Source organism: Oncorhynchus gorbuscha, linkage group LG01, assembly GCF_021184085.1.
Source record: "Oncorhynchus gorbuscha isolate QuinsamMale2020 ecotype Even-year linkage group LG01, OgorEven_v1.0, whole genome shotgun sequence".
Classification (NCBI taxonomy): Eukaryota; Metazoa; Chordata; class Actinopteri; order Salmoniformes; family Salmonidae; genus Oncorhynchus; species Oncorhynchus gorbuscha.
Window position 1 is genome coordinate 5,009,238 of NC_060173.1, and position 18,345 is coordinate 5,027,582.

Here is an 18,345-nt window from a genome sequence, read left to right on the forward strand (position 1 = left end):
TTAAATAAAGGTGTTCTCAACCAGCCTACCTGGTTAAATAAAGGTGTTCTCAACCAGCCTACCTGGTTAAATAAAGGTGTTCTCAACCAGCCTACCTGGTTAAATAAAGCTGAAATAAAAAATAAATAAAAAGAGAAGACCTTTTAAGGGTGATATATCTCCAGATGAACATAGACAGCTACCAGGAGTATTGTATGGTGAAATAATGCTGATGTCATTACCCGTTGTTGGCTAGGACCCTGGGGAACAGACAGGCCAGGATGCTGAGGTCACTGACCGAGAACACGTAGATGTTCACCACGTGACCCAGACAGTGGGTGACTGCAGGGGAGAGGAGGAAGGGAGGGAAGGGGGGTTGGAAGGAACACACAACAAATCAAATCAAATGTATTTATATAGCCCTTCGTACATCAGCTGATATCTCAAAGTGCTGTACAGAAACCCAGCCTAAAACCCCAAACAGCAAGCAATGCAGGTGTAGAAGCACGGTGGCTAGGAAAAACTCCCTAGAAAGGCCAAAACCTAGGAAGAAACCTAGAGAGGAACCAGGCTATGTGGGGTGGGAGTATGTAGTATCTAGTGTTGAATCTCTGTTACAGTGAGTACCAGTATGTAGTGTTGAATCTCTGTTACAGTGAGTACCAGTATCTAGTGTTGAATCTCTGTTACAGTGAGTACCAGCATCTAGTGTTGAATCTCTGTTACAGTGAGTACCAGTATCTAGTGTTGAATCTCTGTTACAGTGAATACCAGTATCTAGTGTTGAATCTCTGTTACAGTGAGTACCAGTATATAGTGTTGAATCTCTGTTACAGTGAGTACCAGTATCTAGTGTTGAATCTCTGTTACAGTGAATACCAGTATCTAGTGTTGAATCTCTGTTACAGTGAGTACCAGTATCTAGTGTTTAATCTCTGTTACAGTGAGTACCAGTATATAGTGTTGAATCTCTGTTACAGTGAGTACCAGTATGTAGTGTTGAATCTCTGTTACAGTGAGTACAAGTATCTAGTGTTTAATCTCTGTTACAGTGAGTACCAGTATCTAGTGTTTAATCTCTGTTACAGTGAGTACCAGTATATAGTATTGAATCTCTGTTAGGAGTTAGGGTTAAGGTCAGTCTGACCTGTGACCCGTGAAGAAGATGGCGGACATGACCGTGAAGGGTTAGAGATAGGAGTTAGGGTTAAGGTCAGTCTGACCTGTGACCTCTGACCTGTGAGTAAGATGGCGGACATGACCATGAAGGGTTAGAGATAGGAGTTAGGGTTAAGGTCAGTCTGACCTGTGACCTCTGACCTGTGAGTAAGATGGCGGACATGGCCATGAAGCGATGGAAGTCTATAGCGGCGTCGAAGGGGATGTATCGGTTGAGGAAGGTCTCTCGTCCCAGGGTGATGAGGTTACGGCACACCGTCAGCAACATGTAGGGGTACAGGAAGGAAATGGCCGCCGCGGAACCACGCGACACCACTATGCCCACCGCCGACGTCTCCGGCACGCCCGAAGAGTCTGCCTGCAAACCATAGTCTAAAAACACAGCAAGATGTTTGTTTTCCTGTTAGTCCAGTGGTTTTTATTCTATGGGCTGGTTTCCCAGATACAGATCATGCCTGGTCCTTAATTAAAAAGCATTTTCAAAAAAGAGATTCTCCATTGTGAATGTTGTTTTTTTAGTCCAGGACTAGGTTTAATCTGTGTCTGGTTAAACCACACCTTTTATTTTCAGATGCCTTTTGTAGGGCAATGGAGTCTGCATTGCATGAGTATTCAATTACATTATGAATATCCAATTAAAAAAGTGCACTATGCTAAAAAATCTCTCCTCCATTTCCTGGTTGCTAAAAATGAAAATAGTTGACCTCGTTTCAGTTTATATGGCAAAACAAGTCAGTGTAATGTAGAAAAACTGAAATGAAAAGATGTAATAGAAATAGAGCTCATGGAACAGATATACCTTCTTAGACTTGCTTTATGTAAGAATGACAGCTCTATAACTCACATTTCTATGTGAATTTTAGTCGGGTCGCCGCGTGTCAACCAAACCCTTCTCTTCTGACCGCCGTCAGCTTACTGTGACCGCCGTCAGCTTACTGTGACCGCCGTCAGCTTACTGTGACCGCCGTCAGCTTACTGTGACCGCCGTCAGCTTACTGTACGCTTCCCAGGTGAAACATTTCGCACAGACTCTACATTATGACAACATTTTGTGATATTTATGTACGTTTTTGGTGATCGCTCACACAAATGTATTTTTGGTCGAAGTTCTGTAGCCTACACCCCTTAGCCGGTGATTGGTAAACAAGTACCACTCCTAATACGAGTGGGGGAAATGAATCATTTGTTGTCAAGCCACAAGATAAGTATATTTTTCATGCATATTTCTTCACTTGAGAAATACTTTTCCAAAACATCTTAGTTAGATGTAAAATTGCACGACCAAGATCCTCCTCGGCTAAAAAACATCAAAATGTATTTTGTTATCTTCGATTTAAACAGACTATTTTGAGGAAGTGTTTCTGGCTATGTTGTTGCTACAGTGGGTCAAAAAGGACAAACAACACTAACATTTCTCTTTGTTTTGTTTTGACCAGCCAGGCTATGTCAAATTCAATCAATCAAATGTATTTAAAAAGCCCTTTTTATACCAGCAGTTGTTCACGAAGTACCAACTAACTACCAAAACAGGAGACCAGAGAGAGAGACAGAGAGAGAGAGAGAGAGAGAGAGAGAGAGGAACACAACACCGCAACAACACAACAAAACAACAACACAACTCACAACAACACAACTCACAACAACACAACACAACAAGACAACAACACAACAACACAACTCACAGTAGCATCTCTCCAGCGCCACTCCAGTTGTGATGCACGATGGTGAAACAGACAATATGACGACGGTAGTTCTCTATGAAACGTTTGAAGTGCTGGATCTTCTGCTGGACGACGTTCCTGCCGGACCGATCCTTCTTGGGTTTCACGTACACTTTAGGACTCTGGAGGCCCGATCTGGGAGGAGGATAAGAGGTAGTTAGACTGAGATTAATACATACAATTTAGGACTCTGGAGGCCCGATCTGGGAGGAGGATAAGAGGTAGTTAGACTGAGATTAATACATACACTTTAGGACTCTGGAGTCAGACATCATGTGAACCTGGTATAAGTCAGATATCATGTGAACCTGGTATGTCAGATATCATGTGAACCTGGTATGTCAGATATCATGTGAACCTGGTATAAGTCAGATATCATGTGAACCTGGTATGTCAGATATCATGTGAACCTGGTATGTCAGATATCATGTGAACCTGGTATAAGTCAGATATCATGTGAACCTGGTATGTCAGATATCATGTGAACCTGGTATAAGTCAGATATCATGTGAACCTGGTATGTCAGACATCATGTGAACCTGGTATGTCAGATATCATGTGAACCTGGTATGTCAGACATCATGTGAACCTGGTATAAGTCAGATATCATGTGAACCTGGTATGTCAGATATCATGTGAACCTGGTATGTCAGATATCATGTGAACCTGGTATGTCAGATATCATGTGAACCTGGTATGTCAGATATCATGTGAACCTGGTATAAGTCAGACATCATGTGAACCTGGTATAAGTCAGATATCATGTGAACCTGGTATGTCAGACATCATGTGAACCTGGTATGTCAGATATCATGTGAACCTGGTATGTCAGATATCATGTGAACCTGGTATAAGTCAGATATCATGTGAACCTGGTATAAGTCAGATATCATGAGAACCTGGTATAAGTCAGACATCATGAACCTGGTATAGTCAGATATCATGTGAACCTGGTATGTCAGATATCATGTGAACCTGGTATTTATCATGCCTGGTATTCAGACATCATGTGAACCTGGTATAAGTCAGATATCATGTGAACCTGGTATGTCAGACATCATGTGAACCTGGTATAAGTCAGATATCATGTGAACCTGGTATGTCAGACATCATGTGAACCTGGTATGTCAGATATCATGTGAACCTGGTATAAGTCAGATATCATGTGAACCTGGTATGTCAGATATCATGTCCTGGTATGTCAGAATCAGAACCTGGTATGTCAACATCATTGGTATGTCAATATCATGTGAACCTGGTATAAGTCAGACATCATGTGAACCTGGTAAAATCATGTGAACCTGGTATGTCAGACATCATCCTGGTATAAGTCAGATATCATGTGAACCTGGTATGTCAGACATCATGTGAACCTGGTATAAGTCAGATATCATTCAACCTGGTATGTCAGACATCATGTGAACCTGGTATAAGTCAGATATCATGTGAACCTGTGCTGTCTGACATCATGTGAACCTGGTATAAGTCAGATATCATGTGAACCTGGTATGTCAGACATCATGTGAACCTGGTATGTCAGATATCATGTGAACCTGGTATGTCAGACATCATGTGAACCTGGTATAAGTCAGATATCATGTGAACCTGGTATGTCAGATATCATGTGAACCTGGTATGTCAGATATCATGTGAACCTGGTATAAGTCAGATATCATAACATAGACTACCCACCCCAACTCACGCCCTGACCGTACTAAAACAAAGAATAAAATAACAGAACTATGGTCAGAACGTGAGAATGTGAGTTCATGTGTAGTGGCCTAAATGTACAGTTTGTGTTTCTAGATCAACCGAGGTGAATTAATCTACAATGCTTGTTGATTTTTTTTTCCTCTCTCCCGAAGAGAGAGAATATTCCCCCACAGTAAATACTAAGTACTCTACCGCACGGTAAAACCATCATAATCCCTATATTTGAAGAGCTCCAAACCTCAAGTGTTGTGTTATCTGCTAATGGAGGTAAGTAGAGGCGGGTGGCATCACTGGGTGGACAACTCTAGATACCAGACATACGGTCATGCACACAAGCAACCAAAGTCTTTTACACAACCTGAGGTAACCGTGGTAACCCCAAATTACTGCTATCACTCACACTTCCCTGAAGTTTTTAGTCTCATTGTTAATGTTAAGGAAGCTAAGGAAGGACAGAGGAGCCTAAGGAGGACAGAGGAGCTAAGGAAGGATAGAATAGCTAAGGAAGGATAGAAGAGCTAAGGAAGGACAGAGGAGCTAAGGAAGGACAGAGGAGCTAAGGAAGGACAGAGGAGCTAAGGAAGGATAGAAGAGCTAAGGAAGGACAGAGGAGCTAAGGAAGGATAGAAGAGCTAAGGAAGGACAGAGGAGCTAAGGAAGGATAGAATAGCTAAGGAAGGATAGAAGAGCTAAGGAAGGACAGAGGAGCTAAGGAAGGACAGAGGAGCTAAGGAAGGACAGAGGAGCTAAGGAAGGACAGAGGAGCTAAGGAAGGATAGAAGAGCTAAGGAAGGACAGAGGAGCTAAGGAAGGACAGAGGAGCTAAGGAAGGATAGAAGAGCTAAGGAAGGATAGAAGAGCTAAGGAAGGACAGAGGAGCTAAGGAAGGACAGAGGAGCTAAGGAAGGACAGAGGAGCTAAGGAAGGATAGAAGAGCTAAGGAAGGATAGAAGAGCTAAGGAAGGACAGAGGAGCTAAGGAAGGACAGAGGAGCTAAGGAAGGACAGAGGAGCTAAGGAAGGATAGAAGAGCTAAGGAAGTACAGAGGAGCTAAGGAAGGATAGAAGAGCTAAGGAAGGACAGAGGAGCTAAGGAAGGACAGAGGAGCTAAGGAAGGATAGAAGAGCTAAGGAAGGACAGAGGAGCTAAGGAAGGACAGAGGAGCTAAGGAAGGACAGTAGACGTAATCAGCATACATCATTAGCATACATATAGATGATATCACCATAATGACTTTCCTAGTTAAATAAAATAAAAAAAAAAATACTATGTAGAGAATAGGGTGTAATTTAGCACATATCAATCACCACTATTGGTGTTGGCCAGCGATGACTTCATTAGACATGAGAAGTCATGAGGACATGTTCACCTTGAAACACACGTCCCAAGAAGTCTGACATCGCTATGATGTCATTGTTAAACCCCAGCTTTGACCCCACTGGAGGTTCTGGACACGACGTCAACCTTCTGCGCCACGGAACAGAGACGTTATAAGATACACCAAGACCACTAACGGCACGGACACGACGTCAGCCTTCTGCGCCACGGAACAGAGACGTTATAAGATACACCAAGACCACTAACGGCACGGACACGACGTCAACCTTCTGCGCCACGGAACAGAGACGTTATAAGATACACCAAGACCACTAACGGCACGGACACGACGTCAGCCTTCTGCGCCACAGAACAGAGACGTTATAAGATACACCAAGACCACTAACGGCACGGACACGACGTCAACCTTCTGCGCCATGGAACAGAGACGTTATAAGATACACCAAGACCACTAACGGCACGGACACGACGTCAACCTTCTGCGCCACAGAACAGAGACGTTATAAGATACACCAAGACCACTAACGGCACGGACACGACGTCAACCTTCTGCGCCACGGAACAGAGACGTTATAAGATACACCAAGACCACTAACGGCACGGACATTATAGCACGTTGTCAGACTAGTGAAATGAACTCTCGTCTGTTACCCGACCACGAGGATGTCAGAGGACAGGCGTCTAGAGGGTAGAAGTGGTGTCCTTGTGTTCGCTGTTGTATTGTATATGTACACATTACATTGTTCCTGTAATGAACTCTTGCCAGGTCATCTTCACAAAATAGGTTTTTGAAAACCGTACATTTTAATCCCAAAGCCGCTAAAAATACAAAAATCAAATCCAGACGTAAAATATTTACACAAAAAGCAACCTAATATCGCCCAGTCAACTCTCAGTCGTTTAGTAAGTTCACCATTCTGCGGTTCTCGCCGTTAAACATCGCACAGTGTTCAACACAACGGCTCTTTATGTCCCACAATTCCCACAAGAATCACACACACACAAATGAACGGATGCACACTCTGTCCTCTAAAGTTACCTTTTCCTTTGTCTTCTACGAAGCTCTTGTCCGTCTTTCCCCAGGCTGCTGGAGAACTGCGTGTCCCCTTCTAAGGGCGAGCTAGGACAGAGACATGACCGTTTTAAATAAGGACCACTAAGACCACCAAGCCCAGTGTTTATAAACTGACGGTTATCATACCTGCAGACAAGGACTGAAGTCACAAAATATAATAACAGGTTACTTGGAAAAAAAGCAATCATCCTGTCATCAAAAAAATAATTAGCAGTGACCACTGTTATTATCTGACCAGTTCCTCTCTGGGGTAATACCTCCCTGGTGTTATTATCTGACCCGTTCCTCTCTGGGGTAATATCTCCCTGGTGTTAATCTGACCCACACCTCAAATGAACGGATGCATATCTCCCTGGTGTTATTATCCTGACCCGTTCCTCTCTGGGGTAATATCTCCCTGGTGTTATTATCTGACCCAGGCTCTCTGGGGTAATAACTCCCTGGTGTTATTATCTGACCCGTTCCTCTCTGGGGTAATAACTCCCTGGTGTTATTATCTGACCACCAAGCCCTGGGTTTATAAACTCCCTGGTGTTATTATCTGACCCGACAAGGGTAATACCTCCCTGGTGTTATTATCTGACCCGTTCCTTGGGGGCAATATCTCCTGTCATTATCTGACCCGTTCCTCTAGGGGTAATACCACTGGTGTTATTATCTGACCCGTTCCTCTCTGGGGTAATACCTCCCTGGTGTTATTATCTGACCCGTTCCTCTCTGGGGTAATATCTCCCTGGTGTTATTATCTGACCCGTTCCTCTCTGGGGTAATACCTCCCTGGTGTTATTATCTGACCCGTTCCTCTCTGGGGTAATAACTCCCTGGTGTTATTATCTGACCCGTTCCTCTCTGGGGTAATAACTCCCTGGTGTTATTATCTGACCCGTTCCTCTCTGGGGTAATAACTCCCTGGTGTTATTATCTGACCCGTTCCTCTCTGGGGTAATATCTCCCTGGTGTTATTATCTGACCCGTTCCTCTCTGGGGTAATATCTCCCTGGTGTTATTATCTGACCCGTTCCTCTCTGGGGTAATATCTCCCTGGTGTTATTATCTGACCCGTTCCTCTCTGGGGTAATAACTCCCTGGTGTTATTATCTGACCCGTTCCTCTTTGGGGTAATATCTCCCTGGTGTTATTATCTGACCCGTTCCTCTCTGGGGTAATATCTCCCTGGTGTTATTATCTGACCCGTTCCTCTCTGGGGTAATATCTCCCTGGTGTTATTATCTGACCCGTTCCTCTCTGGGGTAATAACTCCCTGGTGTTATTATCTGACCCGTTCCTCTCTGGGGTAATATCTCCCTGGTGTTATTATCTGACCCGTTCCTCTCTGGGGTAATACCTCCCTGGTGTTATTATCTGACCCGTTCCTCTCTGGGGTAATAACTCCCTGGTGTTATTATCTGACCCGTTCCTCTCTGGGGTAATATCTCCCTGGTGTTATTATCTGACCCGTTCCTCTCTGGGGTAATATCTCCCTGGTGTTATTATCTGACCCGTTCCTCTCTGGGGTAATATCTCCCTGGTGTTATTATCTGACCCGTTCCTCTCTGGGGTAATACCTCCCTGGTGTTATTATCTTACCCGTTCCTCTCTGGGGTGATGAAAGACACACGTTGGTTTCGACTCAGTCTGTTTCCTCCCTCCTTTTCCATCCCTATACAGAGGATTATGGGTAAGTGCTGAGACAAGGACAGAGGAGGCCTTTGGTCATGTACTGCTCAGTTGGTAAGAGTGGATCTAGCAATGCCAAGATGGTGGGTTCAATTCCCACAAGAATCACACGTATAGATGAATGGACGCCCCCTCTGTCCTCTAAAACTCTCTGGATTAAAGCCTCTGCTAAATTGCATATACTATATTATTGTATAGTCACCTTTAATGTTGAGCTGGGCAAATTTCAGCTCCTTCTCGTGGTCCCGGAGCAAGAAGTGGAAGTCCTCCCAGGTGATCTGTTCCTTGTCGTTGAAGCCCGCGGCCTGTAGCATGGCTTGGATAGCCTCCTCAGCCTGGCCTTTAGACAGCAGGCTGCTGGAGATCTCTATGAATGACCTGCAGAAGAGGGCGGCAGGGTAGCCTAGTGGTTAGAGCGGAGGGGCGGCAGGGTAGCCTAGTGGTTAGAGCGGAGGGGCGGCAGGGTAGCCTAGTGGTTAGAGCGGAGGGGCGGCAGGGTAGCCTAGTGGTTAGAGCGGAGGGGCGGCAGGGTAGCCTAGTGGTTAGAGCGGAGGGGCGGCAGGGTAGCCTAGTGGTTAGTGGAGGGGCGGAGTGGTTAGAGTGGAGGGGCGGCAGGGTAGCCTAGTGGTTAGAGTGGAGGGGCGGCAGGGTAGCCTAGTGGTTAGACTGGAGGGGCGGCAGGGTAGCCTAGTGTTTAGAGTGGAGGGGCGGCAGGGTAGCCTAGTGGTTAGAGTGGAGGGGCGGCAGGGTAGCCTAGTGGTTAGAGTGGAGGGGCGGCAGGGTAGCCTAGTGGTTAGAGTGGAGGGGCGGCAGGGTAGCCTAGTGGTTAGAGTGGAGGGGCGGCAGGGTAGCCTAGTGGTTAGAGTGGTGGGGCGGCAGGGAAGACTAGTGGTTAGAGTGGAGGGGCGGCAGGGTAGCCTAGTGGTTAGAGCGTTGGACTAGTAACCGGAAGTTTGCAAGTTCAAATCCCCGAGCTGACAAGGTATAAATCTGTCGTTCTGCCCCTGAACAGGCAGTTAACCCACTGTTCCTAGGCCAGTTAACCCACTGCTCCTAGACCAGTTAACCCACTGTTCCTAGACCAGCTAACCCACTGCTCCTAGGCCAGTTAACCCACTGCTCCTAGACCAGTTAACCCACTGTTCCTAGACCAGCTAACCCACTGCTCCTAGGCCAGTTGACCCACTGCTCCTAGGCCAGTTAACCCACTGCTCCTAGGCCAGTTAACCCACTGCTCCTAGGCCAGTTAACCCACTGCTCCTAGGCCAGTTAACCCACTGCTCCTAGGCCAGTTAACCCACTGTTCCTAGACCAGTTAACCCACTGTTCCTAGACCAGTTAACCCACTGTTCCTAGACCAGTTAACCCACTGTTCCTAGACCAGTTAACCCACTGTTCCTAGACCAGTTAACCCACTGTTCCTAGACCAGTTAACCCACTGTTCCTAGACCAGTTAACCCACTGTTCCTAGACCAGTTAACCCACTGTTCCTAGACCAGTTAACCCCACTGTTCCTAGACCAGTTAACCCCACTGTTCCTAGACCAGTTAACCCACTGTTCCTAGACCAGTTAACCCACTGTTCCTAGACCAGTTAACCCACTGTTCCTAGACCAGTTAACCCACTGTTCCTAGACCAGTTAACCCACTGTTCCTAGCCCGTCGCACGGCACTTTTCATGTTGGGTTTGTGTGTGCAGCCAACGGCCTGGGATGTGGCCGTACTGTACATCTACAGAGGACCACTGCGGAGTGTGTAATGTACCTTCAAAAGCCAGGCTTTTCATTTTTAGGATGACCCAATAGGCTGAAACGATGAAGAAAGAAAGGACCGCTTACCGAAGTAGTCCGGAAAATTCCTCTTTTGATAAGAAACCGTCTCCGTCAACGTCGTGCATTGAGAACATCAGTTTGGATTTTTCCTCTGGTGAACCTACGACAAAATACAAACACGTATTCGTGTATTCATGTATTAGCGTATTCATGTCTTCATGTATTAGCGTATTCATGTCTTCATGTATTAGCGTATTCATGTATTCATGTATTAGCGTATTCATGTATTCATGTATTAGCGTATTCATGTATTCATGTATTAGCGTATTCATGTATTCATGTATTAGCGTATTCATGTATTCATGTATTAGCGTATTCATGTATTCATGTATTAGCGTATTCATGTATTCATGTATTAGCGTATTCATGTATTCATGTATTAGCGTATTCATGTATTCATATATTAGCGTATTCATGTATTCATATATTAGCGTATTCATGTATTCACAAATTGATGTATTCATATATTCATGTATTAATTCAGATTCAAATGCTGTGAATATGCTTCCACACCCGATACCTTTCATGAAAATGACGATGACATCGAGGAACTCCTGGAAGGAGAGGTAACCGTTTCCGTCCTTGTCGGCCAGCGTGAACATGGAGTCGACAAAGAGCGAGTCCGGTTTGAGTCCCAGAGCGTCGGCAAACTCAGTTCCTGTCAGCTCAGTCTGCAGGGCTTCCCGGGTCTTCCTACAGGACGCGCCACTCAGGTCTCTGACGCCAGCCCTCTCTATCTCCAGGACCTATAGGACGGGGATCTGTTTTAACTCTGGGTTGAAGTCAATACGTACGCTTAGCCTGGTGTCATTGGGATTGTTAATGGTGGTCACGTTGAATGGCTCAGTGGGTTAGAGAATGACGTTAACAATGCTATGGGTACAGAAGGTCTGTCCGTACTGAGCACCAGGGTGGTACAGAAGGTCTGTCCGTACTGAGCACCAGGGTGGTACAGAAGGTCTGTCCGTACTGAGCACCAGGGTGGTACAGAAGGTCTGTGTCTATCCGTACTGAGCACCAGGGTGGTACAGAAGGTCTGTCCGTACTGAGCACCAGGGTGGTACAGTAGGTCTGTCCGTACTGAGCACCAGGGTGGTACAGAAGGTCTGTCCGTACTGAGCACCAGGGTGGTACAGTAGGTCTGTGTCTATCCGTACTGAGCACCAGGGTGGTACAGAAGGTCTGTCCGTACTGAGCACCAGGGTGGTACAGAAGGTCTATCCGTACTGAGCACCAGGGTGGTACAGAAGGTCTGTCCGTACTGAGCACCAGGGTGGTACAGAAGGTCTGTGTCTATCCGTACTGAGCACCAGGGTGGTACAGAAGGTCTGTCCGTACTGAGCACCAGGGTGGTACAGTAGGTCTGTCCGTACTGAGCACCAGGGTGGTACAGAAGGTCTGTCCGTACTGAGCACCAGGGTGGTACAGAAGAACTATCCGTACTGAGCACCAGGGTGGTACAGAAGGTCTGTCCGTACTGAGCACCAGGGTGGTACAGTAGGTCTATCCGTACTGAGCACCAGGGTGGTACAGAAGGTCTGTCCGTACTGAGCACCAGGGTGGTACAGTAGGTCTGTCCGTACTGAGCACCAGGGTGGTACAGAAGGTCTGTCCGTACTGAGCACCAGGGTGGTACAGAAGGTCTGTCCGTACCGAGCACCAGGGTGGTACAGAAGGTCTGTCCGTACTGAGCACCAGGGTGGTACAGAAGGTCTGTCCGTACCGAGCACCAGGGTGGTACAGAAGGTCTGTCCGTACTGAGCACCAGGGTGGTACAGAAGGTCTGTCCGTACTGAGCACCAGGGTGGTACAGAAGGTCTGTGTCTATCCGTACTGAGCACCAGGGTGGTACAGAAGGTCTGTGTCTATCCGTACTGAGCACCAGGGTGGTACAGAAGGTCTGTCCGTACTGAGCACCAGGGTGGTACAGTAGGTCTGTCCGTACTGAGCACCAGGGTGGTACAGAAGGTCTGTCCGTACTGAGCACCAGGGTGGTACAGTAGGTCTGTCCGTACTGAGCACCAGGGTGGTACAGAAGGTCTGTCCGTACTGAGCACCAGGGTGGTACAGTAGGTCTATCCGTACTGAGCACCAGGGTGGTACAGAAGGTCTGTCCGTACTGAGCACCAGGGTGGTACAGAAGGTCTATCCGTACTGAGCACCAGGGTGGTACAGAAGGTCTGTCCGTACTGAGCACCAGGGTGGTACAGAAGGTCTGTGTCTATCCGTACTGAGCACCAGGGTGGTACAGAAGGTCTGTCCGTACTGAGCACCAGGGTGGTACAGTAGGTCTGTCCGTACTGAGCACCAGGGTGGTACAGAAGGTCTGTCCGTACTGAGCACCAGGGTGGTACAGTAGGTCTATCCGTACTGAGCACCAGGGTGGTACAGAAGGTCTGTCCGTACTGAGCACCAGGGTGGTACAGAAGGTCTATCCGTACTGAGCACCAGGGTGGTACAGAAGGTCTGTCCGTACTGAGCACCAGGGTGGTACAGTAGGTCTATCCGTACTGAGCACCAGGGTGGTACAGAAGGTCTGTCCGTACTGAGCACCAGGGTGGTACAGTAGGTCTGTCCGTACTGAGCACCAGGGTGGTACAGAAGGTCTGTCCGTACTGAGCACCAGGGTGGTACAGAAGGTCTGTCCGTACCGAGCACCAGGGTGGTACAGTAGGTCTGTCCGTACTGAGCACCAGGGTGGTACAGAAGGTCTGTCCGTACTGAGCACCAGGGTGGTACAGTAGGTCTGTGTCTATCCGTACTGAGCACCAGGGTGGTACAGAAGGTCTGTCCGTACTGAGCACCAGGGTGGTACAGAAGGTCTATCCGTACTGAGCACCAGGGTGGTACAGAAGGTCTGTCCGTACTGAGCACCAGGGTGGTACAGAAGGTCTGTGTCTATCCGTACTGAGCACCAGGGTGGTACAGAAGGTCTGTCCGTACTGAGCACCAGGGTGGTACAGTAGGTCTGTCCGTACTGAGCACCAGGGTGGTACAGAAGGTCTGTCCGTACTGAGCACCAGGGTGGTACAGAAGAACTATCCGTACTGAGCACCAGGGTGGTACAGAAGGTCTGTCCGTACTGAGCACCAGGGTGGTACAGTAGGTCTATCCGTACTGAGCACCAGGGTGGTACAGAAGGTCTGTCCGTACTGAGCACCAGGGTGGTACAGTAGGTCTGTCCGTACTGAGCACCAGGGTGGTACAGAAGGTCTGTCCGTACTGAGCACCAGGGTGGTACAGAAGGTCTGTCCGTACCGAGCACCAGGGTGGTACAGAAGGTCTGTCCGTACTGAGCACCAGGGTGGTACAGAAGGTCTGTCCGTACCGAGCACCAGGGTGGTACAGAAGGTCTGTCCGTACTGAGCACCAGGGTGGTACAGAAGGTCTGTCCGTACTGAGCACCAGGGTGGTACAGAAGGTCTGTGTCTATCCGTACTGAGCACCAGGGTGGTACAGAAGGTCTGTGTCTATCCGTACTGAGCACCAGGGTGGTACAGAAGGTCTGTCCGTACTGAGCACCAGGGTGGTACAGTAGGTCTGTCCGTACTGAGCACCAGGGTGGTACAGAAGGTCTGTCCGTACTGAGCACCAGGGTGGTACAGTAGGTCTGTCCGTACTGAGCACCAGGGTGGTACAGAAGGTCTGTCCGTACTGAGCACCAGGGTGGTACAGTAGGTCTATCCGTACTGAGCACCAGGGTGGTACAGAAGGTCTGTCCGTACTGAGCACCAGGGTGGTACAGAAGGTCTATCCGTACTGAGCACCAGGGTGGTACAGAAGGTCTGTCCGTACTGAGCACCAGGGTGGTACAGAAGGTCTGTGTCTATCCGTACTGAGCACCAGGGTGGTACAGAAGGTCTGTCCGTACTGAGCACCAGGGTGGTACAGTAGGTCTGTCCGTACTGAGCACCAGGGTGGTACAGAAGGTCTGTCCGTACTGAGCACCAGGGTGGTACAGTAGGTCTATCCGTACTGAGCACCAGGGTGGTACAGAAGGTCTGTCCGTACTGAGCACCAGGGTGGTACAGAAGGTCTATCCGTACTGAGCACCAGGGTGGTACAGAAGGTCTGTCCGTACTGAGCACCAGGGTGGTACAGTAGGTCTATCCGTACTGAGCACCAGGGTGGTACAGAAGGTCTGTCCGTACTGAGCACCAGGGTGGTACAGTAGGTCTGTCCGTACTGAGCACCAGGGTGGTACAGAAGGTCTGTCCAGGGTGGTACAGAAGGTCTGAGCACCAGGGTGGTACAGAAGGTCTGTCCGTACTGAGCACCAGGGTGGTACAGAAGGTCTGTCCGTACTGAGCACCAGGGTGGTACAGAAGGTCTGTCCGTACTGAGCACCAGGGTCTGTCCGTACAGCACCAGGGTGGTACAGAAGGTCTGTCCGTACTGAGCACCAGGGTGGTACAGAAGGTCTGTCCGTACTGAGCACCAGGGTGGTACAGAAGGTCTGTCCGTACTGAGCACCAGGGTGGTACAGAAGGTCTGTGTCTGTCCGTACTGAGCACCAGGGTGGTACAGAAGGTCTGTGTCTGTCGTACTGAGCACCAGGGTGGTACAGAAGGTCTGTCAGAGCACCAGGGTGGTACAGAAGGTCTGTCCGTACTGAGCACCAGGGTGGTACAGAAGGTCTGTCCGTACTGAGCACCAGGGTGGTACAGAAGGTCTGTGTCTGTCCGTACTGAGCACCAGGGTGGTACAGAAGGTCTGTGTCTATCCGTACTGAGCACCAGGGTGGTACAGAAGGTCTGTCCGTACTGAGCACCAGGGTGGTACAGAAGGTCTGTCCGTACCGAGCACCAGGGTGGTACAGAAGGTCTGTCCGTACTGAGCACCAGGGTGGTACAGAAGGTCTGTCCGTACCGAGCACCAGGATGGTACAGAAGGTCTGTCCGTACTGAGCACCAGGGTGGTACAGAAGGTCTGTCCGTACTGATCACCAGGGTGGTACAGAAGGTCTGTCCGTACTGAGCACCAGGGTGGTACAGAAGGTCTGTGTCTATCCGTACTGAGCACCAGGGTGGTACAGAAGGTCTGTCCGTACTGAGCACCAGGGTGGTACAGAAGGTCTGTGTCTATCCGTACTGAGCACCAGGGTGGTACAGAAGGTCTGTCCGTACTGAGCACCAGGGTGGTACAGAAGGTCTGTGTCTATCCGTACTGAGCACCAGGGTGGTACAGAAGGTCTGTGTCTGTCCGTACTGAGCACCAGGGTGGTACAGAAGGTCTGTGTCTATCCGTACTGAGCACCAGGGTGGTACAGAAGGTCTATCCGTACTGAGCACCAGGGTGGTACAGAAGGTCTGTGTCTATCCGTACTGAGCACCAGGGTGGTACAGAAGGTCTGTGTCTGTCCGTACTGAGCACCAGGGTGGTACAGAAGGTCTGTGTCTGTCCGTACTGAGCACCAGGGTGGTACAGAAGGTATGTGTCTATCCGTACTGAGCACCAGGGTGGTACAGAAGGTCTGTGTCTATCCGTACCGAGCACCAGGGTGGTACAGAAGGTCTGTGTCTATCCGTACTGAGCACCAGGGTGGTACAGAAGGTCTGTGTCTATCCGTACTGAGCACCAGGGTGGTACAGAAGGTCTGTGTCTATCCGTACTGAGCACCAGGGTGGTACAGAAGGTCTGTGTCTGTCCGTACTGAGCACCAGGGTGGTACAGAAGGTCTATGTCTATCCGTACTGAGCACCAGGGTGGTACAGAAGGTCTATGTCTATCCGTACCGAGCACCAGGGTGGTACAGAAGGTCTGTGTCTATCCGTACTGAGCACCAGGGTGGTACAGAAGGTCTGTGTCTATCCGTACTGAGCACCAGGGTGGTACAGAAGGTCTGTGTCTATCCATACTGAGCACCAGGGTGGTACAGAAGGTCTGTGTCTATCCGTACTGAGCACCAGGGTGGTACAGAAGGTCTGTGTCTATCCGTACTGAGCACCAGGGTGGTACAGAAGGTCTGTGTCTATCCGTACTGAGCACCAGGATGGTACAGAAGGTCTGTGTCTATCCGTACTGAGCACCAGGGTGGTACAGAAGGTCTGTGTCTGTCCGTACTGAGCACCAGGGTGGTACAGAAGGTCTGTGTCTGTCCGTACTGAGCACCAGGGTGGTACAGAAGGTCTGTGTCTATCCGTACTGAGCACCAGCGTGGTACAGAAGGTCTGTGTCTATCTGTACCGAGCACCAGGGTGGTACAGAAGGTCTGTGTCTATCCGTACCGAGCACCAGGGTGGTACAGAAGGTCTGTGTCTATCTGTACCGTGGTACAGAAGGTCTGTGTCTATCCGTACTGAGCACCAGGGTGGTACAGAAGGTCTGTGTCTATCCGTACTGAGCACCAGGGTGGTACAGAAGGTCTGTGTCTATCCGTACTGAGCACCAGGGTGGTACAGAAGGTCTGTGTCTATCCGTACTGAGCACCAGGGTGGTACAGAAGGTCTGTGTCTATCCGTACTGAGCACCAGGGTGGTACAGAAGGTCTTTGTCTATCCGTACTGAGCACCAGGGTGGTACAGAAGGTCTGTGTCTATCCGTACTGAGCACCAGGGTGGTACAGAAGGTCTGTGTCTATCCGTACTGAGCACCAGGGTGGTACAGAAGGTCTGTGTCTATCCGTACTGAGCACCAGGGTGGTACAGAAGGTCTGTGTCTATCCGTACTGAGCACCAGGGTGGTACAGAAGGTCTGTGTCTATCCGTACTGAGCACCAGGGTGGTACAGAAGGTCTGTGTCTATCCGTACTGAGCACCAGGGTGGTACAGAAGGTCTGTGTCTATCCGTACTGAGCACCAGGGTGGTACAGAAGGTCTGTGTCTATCCGTACTGAGCACCAGGGTGGTACAGAAGGTCTGTGTCTATCCGTACTGAGCACCAGGGTGGTACAGAAGGTCTGTGTCTGTCCGTACTGAGCACCAGGGTGGTACAGAAGGTCTGTGTCTATCCGTACTGAGCACCAGCGTGGTACAGAAGGTCTGTGTCTATCTGTACCGAGCACCAGGGTGGTACAGAAGGTCTGTGTCTATCCGTACCGAGCACCAGGGTGGTACAGAAGGTCTGTGTCTATCCGTACCGAGCACCAGGGTGGTACAGAAGGTCTGTGTCTATCCGTACCGAGCACCAGGGTGGTACAGAAGGTCTGTGTCTATCCGTACTGAGCACCAGGGTGGTACAGAAGGTCTGTGTCTATCCGTACTGAGCACCAGGGTGGTACAGAAGGTCTGTGTCTATCCGTACTGAGCACCAGGGTGGTACAGAAGGTCTGTGTCTATCCGTACTGAGCACCAGGGTGGTACAGAAGGTCTGTGTCTATCCGTACTGAGCACCAGGGTGGTACAGAAGGTCTGTGTCTATCCGTACTGAGCACCAGGGTGGTACAGAAGGTCTGTGTCTATCCGTACTGAGCACCAGGGTGGTACAGAAGGTCTGTGTCTATCCGTACTGAGCACCAGGGTGGTACAGAAGGTCTGTGTCTATCCGTACTGAGCACTCATCTCCTAAATCACCATATTACAGTAAATCATCTCCTAAATTTTTGTTTGCTGTTTGGGGTTTTAGGCTGGGTTTCTGTACAGCACTTTGAGATATCAGCTGATGTACGAAGGGCTATATAAATAAATTTGATTTGATTTGATTTAAATCACCATATTACAGTAAATCATCTCCTAAATCACCATATTACAGTAAATCATCTCCTAAATCACCATATTACAGTAAATCATCTCCTAAATCACCATATTACAGTAAATCATCTCCTAAATCACCATATTACAGTAAAATGTCTCCTAAATCACCATATTACAGTAAAATGTCTCCTAAATCACCAT

At 48.7% G+C, this 18,345-nt stretch overlaps 1 protein-coding gene across 1 annotated transcript in view; it reads right to left on the bottom strand.

The window, feature by feature from the left end:
• LOC124031608 (dual oxidase 2-like) overlaps window positions 1-18,345 on the bottom strand; it is a 64,472-nt gene that overhangs the window by 13,803 nt on the left and 32,324 nt on the right. The window contains 9 exon segments of the mRNA XM_046343072.1: window positions 222-321; window positions 1,300-1,530; window positions 2,841-2,875; window positions 2,877-3,014; window positions 6,970-7,050; window positions 8,593-8,665; window positions 8,885-9,060; window positions 10,520-10,613; window positions 11,034-11,259. Of these exon segments, the coding sequence (XP_046199028.1) occupies window positions 222-321; window positions 1,300-1,530; window positions 2,841-2,875; window positions 2,877-3,014; window positions 6,970-7,050; window positions 8,593-8,665; window positions 8,885-9,060; window positions 10,520-10,613; window positions 11,034-11,259 (1,154 nt within the window).